The 10,594-nt window shown below is 42.5% G+C and overlaps 1 protein-coding gene across 4 annotated transcripts in view; it reads right to left on the bottom strand.

The window, feature by feature from the left end:
• Nucleotides 1-5,414: 5,414 nt before the first annotated feature.
• FKBPL (FKBP prolyl isomerase like) overlaps nucleotides 5,415-10,594 on the bottom strand; it is a 35,512-nt gene continuing 30,332 nt past the window's right edge. For 3 of the 4 annotated variants that reach the window (XM_077483569.1, XM_077483562.1, XM_077483577.1), the window contains exon 2: nucleotides 5,415-6,732. In XM_077483569.1, the coding sequence (XP_077339695.1) occupies nucleotides 5,882-6,694 (813 nt within the window). In that variant the 5' untranslated portion in view covers nucleotides 6,695-6,732 and the 3' untranslated portion in view covers nucleotides 5,415-5,881. Of the gene's footprint in view, nucleotides 6,733-9,099; nucleotides 9,122-10,594 lie in introns of those variants that run through there. The other variant, XM_077483588.1, reaches the window with a different exon arrangement.

Genomic DNA, 10,594 nt, shown 5'->3' with positions numbered 1-10,594 from the left:
GAAAATATTTTGCGACCCGACTTTAGGGCCATGTATCTCGGGGTCACTTAGTGCTAGAAATACCAAATTTGGAGATATTGTAGTGCTAGTTCTATTGTGTTCGTATACCAAATTGGTGTTTCTAGCTATAAGTGGCCACGAGATACGTGGCCCCAAAGTCAGGTCGCAAAATGTCATTCTCTGCTGTAGAAAAGTACTTGGCATATTGCCCATATCTGGGGTCACTTGGTGGCCGGTGACGTGCCAAGTGGACAATCCACAACTTGGCCATGTGGCACTCATGGCCGATCACATGGCACTCGTGGCAAGTGGACAATACACAACTTGTGGCAGGTGATGTGGAAAGTGGACAATACACAACTTGTGGCAGGTGACATGGCAAGTGGACAAATACAATACACAACTTGTGGCAAGTGGACAATGACAAGTATGAAAAGTTGATGTGACAGATATATATAAGTAAGTAACTAACCATCTTCCAAAATTTCTAATTCAAATAGAAAAGATTAGAACAGAATAGAAAAAAATATATAATTTAATAGAATAAAATAGAAAGAATATACAACCATCTTCTGAAATTCAAATTTGAATAGAATAAATTTGAATTTCGAATAGTATGAATTCAAATTTTTAAATTAATTCATTTTAAATTTGGATAGAAAAGATTATAATAAAATAGAAAATAGACTAGAAAAACGATAGAACAGAATATAATATATTATATTTAATCTGTTCTATTGTTTTTCTAGTCTATTCTTTTATATTCTATTCTAAAATATTTCTACCGGATTCAAAATGATTTCAATATGATTCGAAATTATTTCAACTGCATTTGAAACTATTTCAACCGGATTCGAAAATATTTTGCGACCCGACTTTAGGGCCATTTATCTCGGGGTCATTTGGTGCTAGAAACAAATTTGGAGATGTTTTAGTGATAGTTCTATTGTGTTTGTATACCAAATTTGGTGTTTCTAGCTATAAGTGACCCTGAGATACATGGCCCCAAATTCGGGTCGCAAAATGTCATTTTTCGAATTTGATTCGAATTTCGCTTGAATTCATTAGCATTGTAATTCGGATGCATCCGAATGTCCGAATAATGAAAATTCAACCGAATTTCGATTCGGAACGAAATGAAATGCACATCTAGACAGCAGTGACATCGATGGCTCCTGTGTCAGGTAAGTGACACATAATGGGATACTATGCGATGCATAGTAGCCCATTATGCTTTACCTTTGCAGGGAGACAAAGAGGAAGTAAACTCATCAGGGTTTACTTCCTCTTTAAAAAGGAACTGCAGTCTGCTCACATAATTTGTAATAAAAACATATTTGCCATTCTGAAGCTTCCCTCCAACCACTTTGCATATTATTTTATATATTCTGTACTTGCCAAATATGCTGCAGAAATCTCCCTCCACTGAGTTTGCCTGCAGACATTTTAACTGTGGGGAGAGAGAGGGAGAGAGAGAGACTTTTTATCAGACAAGAAAAGGAAGCAACAAGGCCAGGAGATTTAATAGATGAAAAGTTGAAAAAGTGAGTGAAGTTCCACTTTAAGGTCTGGAGACTGGCTAGGCCACTCCAAGACCTTATTGTGCTTCTTGATGAGCCCCTCCTTTGTTAACTTTGCGGTATGTTTTGGGTCATTGTCATGCTGGAAGTCCCATCCACGACCCATCTTCAGTGTTCTGGCTGAGGGAAGAAGGTTCTCATCCAAGATTTTACAATATATGGCCCCGTCCATTGGCCCCTCAATGCGGCAAAGTCGGTCTGCACCTTTAGCAGAGAAACAGCCCCAAAGCATGAAGTTTCCACCTCCATGCTTGACTGTAGGGATGGAATTCTTAGGGTCATAGTCAGCATTTTTTCTTCCTCCAAACACAGCAAGTTCTCCTCCTCAAGAAGGCACATGTACGGTGCTGCCAATGAACATCTAAATAATTCAGAGAAGGATTAGGAGAAAGTGCTCTGGTCAGATGAAACCACAACGGAGCTCTTTGCCATTAACTCAACTCGCCGTGTTTGGAGGAAGAAAAATGCTGACTATGACCCTAAAAACACCATGCCTACTGTCAAACACGGAGATTGAAACATTATGCTTTGGGGCCGTTTCTCTGCTAAAAGGTACAGGCTGGCTGTCTTTGCCTCATTGAGGGGAAAATGGAGGGGGCCATGTCTTGGATGAGAACCTTTGTCCCTCAGCCAGAACACTGAAGATGGGTCGTGGATGGGTCTTCCAGCATGATAATGACCCAAAACATTAAACATTAAAAGGCAACAAAAGGGAGTGGCTCGAGAAGAAGCGCATTTAAGTAAAGTGGCCTCGCCAGTCTCCAGATCTTAATCCTATAAAAAATTTATGGAGGGAGCTGAAACTTCAAGCTGCCAAGAGACAGACCAGAAACCTTAAGGATTAAGAGAACATCTATAAAGAAGAGTGGACCAAAATCCCTCCTGAGATGTGTGCAAACCTGGTAACCAACTACAAAAAACGTCTGACCTCTGTGCTTGCCGACAAGGATTTCTCCCCCAAGTACTAAGTCATGTTTTGCTTGGGAATCAAATACCTATTTTACTCACTGAACTGCAACTTAATTTATAGCATTTGTTTTTTGTGGGTTTTTTTTCTGGATTTATGGTCAATATTCTGCCTTTATCATTTAAAATACATCTATGATAAAAATTATAGACACTTTGGCGGTTATTTACGAAAGGCAAATTCACTTTGCACTACAAGTGCACTTGGAAGTGCAGTCACTGTAGATCTGAGGGGTAGATCTGAAATGAGTGGAAGCTCTGCTGATTTTATCATCCAATCATGTAACAAGCTAAAATGCCGTTTTTTTTTTTTTCCTTGCATGTCCCCCTCAAATCTACAGCGACTTTACTTCCAAGTGCACTTGCAGTGCAAAGTGGATTTTCCTTTAGTAAATAACCCCCTTTGTTTCTTTGTAAGTGGGCAAACTTTTCAAAATCTGCAGGGGATCAAATAGTTGATTTTCCCACTGTATTTATTTCCCATGATCTTCAGCACCATCACATGGTCATAATGCTTGAATTTCCCAATTCACTCTATGATATATTTATTTCCTATGATCCTTAGCCCCATCTAGTGGCCATAATGCTTTATTTTCCTAAATTACTCTGATATTTATTTCTTAAGATCTATAGCTGCATCCACTGGCCATAATGTGGCATTTTCCACAATTCGCTCTATGTTCGCTATAAAGGAATCTATCTTTACTACCAACCATAATATTTTTAGAAGATTTGAGCAGATGGGAAAACAGCCTAAGAACATTCAATTTTGCCACATTCTCAGCTGATGAGTTTGCACAGAACGAATGTACAGTACATGCTCTTTTGCTGGATGAATTGCTATACACCAGGGGTCGCAAAGTACTGGCCCGCGGACTGGTTACAAATGGCCCGCAGGCAGGGTTGATCCTAGGTGGATGGCAGCAGCTGGGAGCTCTCTCTCTCCATCTCTTCTGCCCTGTATGCTGCTGCAGCCCAGCGCACACAACACAGGAGAGCAGAGCGGAGGGAGGAACTGCCCTCGCCCTGCACACCTAGTTCTATCGAATAGTGCCTGGGACGAACTGCGCATGCGCCGTATGGAATACCACAACAGCTGATTTTACAATCAGCTGCTGTGTCGGCGAGACAGCACCTGCGCACAATAGTCGACTGAAGACATTGTGCAGTCAGATTGTGCCAGGGCACATTCATGTAGTTGAGGGGCAGAATTTAACACGAAGGGGGCAGATATTTTCATTGATGGCCACAGCTGCAAAGATGGGGGCAGAATTTTAAATGTTTAGCTAGCTAAATAGGCCCTCCAGGAAGAATAGCAGATAAAGATTTGTTTGGGCATCGTTAAAACTTCCGTCCCCATCTTTGCAGCACTGGCCATCATTAAAAACATCAGCGCCCATCACAAACACTCCTCGGCAGTGCAAGGCACAACCTGACTGAAAAACGTCTTCAATCGCAGGCACCGTCTCGCCAACACAGCAGCTGATCATAAAATCAGCTGTTGTGCTATTATGTATGGCCCATGCGCAGTTCGCGCCGGGCACTATTCGATAGCGGGCACTTCTCAACAGAACCCTGGCCCGGATCCAGGGTCCTAGTGCCACCTCAGGGCTTAAGATTGTGGTGTACTCAGAGTGCCCTGCCACTAGGCCTGTGATGAAGCCAGGACCTAACAGGAGGAGAGGACTTGGGAGGCAGAAGATCAGGCCACCAGCTGACTGCCAGGAGGAGAGGTAAGTGAGCCATCACACAGAGGCTGAGCAAAGCCCTTATTTGCGTGACTGGGGTTAAAATTTGTGAAGATCTTTGGAGTTTAGGGGGTAATGCTTGGGGTTAATAGTGCGTCCGCTGACACCAATGCTGGGGGTTAAAATTGCGTCCGCTGACACCAATGCTGGGGGTTAATAGTGTGTCCGCTGACACCAATGCTGGGGGTTAATAGTGCATCCGCTGACACCAATGCTGGGGGTTAATAGTGTGTCCGCTGACACCAATGCTGGGGGTTAATAGTGCATCCGCTGACACCAATGCTGGGGGTTAATAGTGTGTCCGCTGACACCAATGCTGAGGGTTAATAGTGCGTCCACTGACACCAATGCTGGCGGGAAAGTTGAGTTTTGCATGCGGCCCCCATTGGATGTGAAAACTTGTCTTGTGGCCCTCAGTTAATTTGAGTTTGAGACCCCTACTATACACCTATGTCTATTTCCAACTTAAATTAATATTAAAGCATTACTAAACCCACAAAAGTAAAACCAGGTTGTGTATGCAATAAAGCATGCTTGTTACTCACTGTGGAACCCAAGAGGTTAATCCTCTGCATTGTGTAAAAAGGCTGTTTGAGCTTGTATGCACAGATCCTCTACTGACTCAAACATGTCCGGATAAGACAGAGTACTCGAGTCAGGCTGAGCATGCTCAGTTTGCGTGTATTGGAGGTTTTTTTTTTTTTTTTTGGGAGAGTGCACATGATCTGCACAGGGTGAATCAGCACTGTCCAGACAGAGGGTCAGGGGCCCTGCATCCCGATAGGACAGCCAGTAAAAAACAGAAAACTCCTCCTATAAGCTTTAACCAGGCACTGATAGAAGTCACAAGACTGCTATATACTGCTAATGAGATAAGGGATTTAGCAGTTAATATTTACTTGTTCTTTCCATGTTCTGTGTACCGGTGGGAGACCAGGTATAGTTAATGCAGGGCCCTGGGTTTAGTAGCACATTGCTGTTTGCTGTCCTGGCCTACACTTTATGTCAAACAACCGTCTGGCCTTCAAGAACCACCCACCCCAAATCAGGGGATATCCACACGCTGTGGACATTGGATAATTCAGCGCACATACAATAAAAAATAATAATAAAACAGGTATAAATAACACAAATTTATTTGTACATAATATTTACCAAGCATCCTGTGCCCCGTTCAACACACCATTCTATTAAGTCTCTCCCTGAGGTATATTAGACAAATTCTCTACGCACACACACTCCAGTGTCAGCATAAGTGCACCTGTCACCTGCTCACACTGCCAGTGGTTATTTTTTCTCTTTTAGCTGACAGAAGGGGGCTTTTTTGCAACCATTGAGTCATTTTAGGTCTCTTGCCTCAGTGATGTCCTTGTGATCGTGTGGTTTAGTCCATGTGCAAGCTTATTCAATAAGGCGAGGAGATTTGCAACGACACAAACAGCAATATAGATGAGCAGTAACCCAAAGCAACCAGATCTCTGATTACAGCAACTTAACGATGGTTGGAGTTTCTACACTGCCTGCGCTTGCAACACCAAATGTGCCCGACACTGTCCACCATTTCCTTGAGGAGGCAATAGGTTCACTTTAAAGGAACATCTTCCCCAAGGCTTTGCTTATTTGCGCCTGCGCAATCTTCTCCTTCTCACGAACGCTCAACAGCTCCCTCTTCGCTTCCTTGTTACCTGGATCCAATTTCAGCAGCTTGTCAAAGTCGCCCCTTGCACCCTCCCAGTCCGACATGCCCGCCCTGGCTATACCTCTCCGGTACAGAGCTTTGAGGTGGTTGGGATCCATGTCTAGAATTCGGGTGCACCTCACCTCCGCTTCTCGAAAACGTCTCTTCTTGAGGTCACAAGCGGCCAAGTTGGACAGAAGCGCGACCTTTTCCTCTTCAGCTTCCCCGGGGGTGCACACCAAGAGTCTGAGCCCCCGGGTATACCGCCTCTCTGCCCCTTCGATGTTACCATCCCTGAAGGCCATGCCACCCTTTTCCCGATCCTTTATCGCTCCTTGGATCTTCTCGCTTGGTTCCAGTTCCCAAGTTTCTGTGCCCTTTTCAAAGCTTTTCAGCCGCAAGATGAGCTGGAATCCTAGTGGGCTGTCCACCTGACAGACCTCCCCTTGAAGCATGGTCTCTAGACACTGGTCAACTAGGCGGTCCTGTGCAGTGTCCCCCTCCCCAAGTTCCACCTCAACCCAGCTTCCAGCAGGATAACCGGGGTCAGATGTGGAGCACAGCTGGGATGGGGGGTTAGTGAGATGCTCTAAATATATCATGCATACAGCATGCTCTTTGGGCTTGTCCACTCCGGATCCCGGCTCGAGAATGGTTTTGGTGAAGCTTCCATCTGGGCAGCGCCATGTTTTACAGCCTAGTGAGGCCTGCGGACTCTCCATTGCTGTTTAGTGCTCCAAATAAAAACTCACCAGTTTTTCTGCATAAGAAAAGAAAAAAAAATACAAATAAATCATAATTTGAATTTTCACTGAAAATACATCACCCTATCCTCCTCCTTCCCCAGCAGCATTTTGCTTCTCTTGGTCCTGGGCATCAAATAACCATTACATGGTTGCACTACGTCTGTCCATAAGAAAAATAAAATCTACATCACCTAGTGATTCATAGCCTACATATAAGAACCCATCCGCACACACAACATTTTTACCGCTGCTTTTAGGTGCATCTGGGGTTTTGTTTTTTTATGCCTCTAAATGCCCATCCATGATAGGCTAGGTGTCTGTGCACACATAGGTATTTGGAGGCAGGAGAAAAAAAACACTGCCAGCATGTCCAGGGGCAGACACGTTTTTACATAAAAAAAATAAAATAAAATACATTTAAAAATAAATAAATTAAATAAAAAAATTAATTGCTTGACGCATTTAAAACATGTCCAAACACACATCTAAATGCTAGGCGCATCAAGCACTTGAGCATTAATTCAGTACAACTGCCAAACTCCTGGCTAAATGAAGTTAATTAATGCCTGAGTGCTTGACGTGTTTAAAAATACCAGGCATTTTTTTTTCTGAGGTTAGCTAAAAGCCTTGTGTGCATGGGGACTAATTCCTACGTTTTTAAAAGTAGCATAGCATCAGCATCTTCATGTTAAGGTGTCATTAAACCCACATCATAAATAACTATCAATAACTAGAAAATGCATTTCCTGGAGAAAATGAGTGGGAATGCTGAATAGCTAAAGCTAACTGGATGAATAGCTTAAATCCGTAAGAAAAAGTTGCAGTGAGAATAGTTGGAAAAGTAGGAATGGTTTTAAAATAAACATAAATTTCATAAAAAAAAAAAAAAAAAAAAAGTTTAACACCACTAATATATGAAAGATGTGGAATATTTAAAGGTTTTTTGAAAAGCTTTTTGATTAATCCCCACAGCTAATGAGTGAGGGACAGTGTGAGAGAACCCTTCAAACAAGCCTTAATATATCTATCGACTTCACCGTTAGAGACACAGGGCCTCTATGAACGTATTGGTATAAAATTTATGTTGATAAACTTAAAAATGTGGGCATGTCAGCGATTTAAAAAAGAAGTTGGCTGTGCGTTTCGCTGGGAAATGTGAAGAAATTTATACAGGACAGTCAATGGAAGAAAGTTTAGAACTCTTGTCATTTGGAAGCTCAACCAGCCAAAAACTAAAAGGCGTATCACAAAAGCACATTGCCTGAAACGAGACAAAAAAAAAAACCTTTGTTTTGATGTATAAATTGGGTATGACAAGTAGATCTTGTGGGCGTGAGAGCAATTTATAGAGAAGCAACTAAGATAATTTTCCTAAGGCTCTATGCTCTAGCTATGACATCATCCATTCTAAGCAGCCCAATACAAACTGTTTAATCGATAACATTTCCTGAAATGATCACTAAAACAGTTTTTTCACAAAAACTGTAAAAGATATCAAACTGAAAAGATATAGCCAGATGAATATTTTGTGAACATTTTAAAGTTTGTTTGGCATCTGTAGGTGAAAGTATGAAGGCACTAAAACTTTTGGGAGCGGAAGAAGATTTTAAGGATTTGAAGCATGCTCTTATTCACTTCAATGTTAAAATAAATAAATAAAAGTTTTAAAAAGATTAATATTTAAAAAAATTGAAGAAGTCCCATCATTAGCTGAATGAGCTGAACATTTTTAAGGTTGACAAAGAGACACATACGCCTGACACAGTTATTTGATTATTTTGGTGTGTCAGTGTCTTATAGTCGAGTTGGTTTCTGATGGGTGGTACTGCCTTTTTTCATGCCTTTTTTCATCCAATCATTTCTATAGCGTCCCTGAACTTTTGGTTGATTTTAATACTATTAGTTCATCTGTCCGCCACTGCCCCCTGCAGCTGCAATTTGTTGGTGTCATTGATAGTTACACCCTCTCGGGTGTTCATAAGCATTTGCCGGATCGTGGGGCTGATTTTGAGCTTTTTATCCACATTGTCGGTCTATTCTGTTCCCCTGAAGAAGCCAATGCCTTGGCAAAACATGTAGGGAAGATCCGACTTGATTATCCTTTACGAAGGCTGATTTTGTTTTTAATATTGTCCGTTTTTGTGTAACAATTAAATGGATGTTTTTGTTATGTAATAAAATTTATATATATTTTTCCATATATATCATGGTGTACACTTTTTTATTTTTTGTTTTTTTTGGGCACCGTAATAAGCCCTTCAACTCTTTCCAATTTTCTAAATTTCTTATTGGAATGAGGTGCCTTATTTAAACTTGGACTCTATTGCCACTTCCACTCTATGATCCCACTAAATAATGTATTACATGTTGTTCATACTCACTCAGGTACTATAAGATTAATTTCTGTATTCTGCAAAAAAATAAATAAAACACAGGTTATCCTGCTGTTCTCCATTTCTCCCTCCAGTCCATATCTCCACTATAGTTGGGTATTTTACTATATATGCGTGCTTTATGCATGTGCAGTAGGGAACCAGCTGTGAAGCTGCAAGGCTTCACTATCGGTTTCCCTTATGCAAGATGGCGGTGGCAGCACCCAAGAGCTGATTGAAAAATCAGCTTGGGAGAAGTCACTGCTGGATTCATGGACAGGTAAGTGTTCTAATATTAAAAGTCAGCAGCTACAGTATTTGTATTTTTTTTCTGAAGGAGCCTGGAGCTCCACTTTAAATACGAGCTATTCACTGGTTAAAGACGCTGGCGGCCCCATACCTGAGTGAGACAGGGTTCTTAACGCTGCCTGAACACAGCAGCATTAAGGTCCCCTGTCCCTCAAAACTGGGGTAATGTGTTGGCAAATTAGTCAGCTGTGAGGCCCCTGTGAGAGGGAGGCCTTAGGCGACCGCCTAATTAATTAAAGAGTCGCCTCTGCCTGAGCCAGGGAAGGAGGGAGCCTGGGTGATGTCAATAACCGCGGCTGAGGCTCCCAGAAGTGGGAACTCCCTGAGGCTCCCGGAAGCGGGAACAGGACACTTGTGAAAGACGACAGATGTGGCATCGGGGGGGGGGGGGAGAGTACAACAAGCGCAAGTTCCACTTTTGGGTTGAACTCCGCTTTAAACTTGATTTTCTGGCGCATCTGTTGAAGTCTTTCAAGACCAAAAATGCATGATCATGCCCTGAAGAAGCGCCTATAATTTTCTGAGCACTGCTTAGTACATCTCTCAGTAATGAGTGGCACAATTGAATAACATGGAAAGATGGTGCTGAGCTTTGGGCATGCTACTAGAATTCTACTTCAAATAACTTGGGTGTTAGGCTACGGCTAGGTTCACAGCCAGCGTATTGCGAAATGCATTTTTTGTGTGTGTGTGCGTTTTTGTACTATATGCATAGGCAGACCATTTATTTGAATGGACCGTGCCATGCATGCAAAAAAAAAAAAAAAAACCTCACATACCTTTTTGAGCTTCACACCCAAAAAAGTTCATCCACTTGCCATTAAGGTGGAACTTCACCCCTAAAGGGAAGTACCGCCTCTCTGCCTCTTTGCCCCCACCTATTCAACTTTTGGACACTTTGTTTTGTATGGGCACCAGGTTCCTGGTTTTGACAGTTAGCCACTCCCACCTCTGCCCAGATTGCCTAGGCGATCTAAACAGAGGTTTGGCCCCCTCTCTCTGCTCACAGCCTCCTGGAACAAATCACAGGTCCCATAAGGCGGCGGGACAATTCACAGGGTACAGCAAGGCTCGCGCATGTGCAGTGGTGGGCCAGCTGTGAAGCTACAAGGCGTGGCAATGGCCCTGGGCCCCCCCAACAGGAGAATACAGTGATTATTGCTAGCGGCTATAACATATTGCATGTAAAATCGAG

This window comes from Lithobates pipiens, unplaced genomic scaffold (genome assembly GCF_037356315.1).
Source record: "Lithobates pipiens isolate NorthernLeopardFrog02 unplaced genomic scaffold, aLitPip1_a1.2 Scaffold_1, whole genome shotgun sequence".
Lineage (NCBI taxonomy): Eukaryota > Metazoa > Chordata > Amphibia > Anura > Ranidae > Lithobates > Lithobates pipiens.
This window is presented reverse-complemented; position numbering and strand designations above follow the sequence as displayed.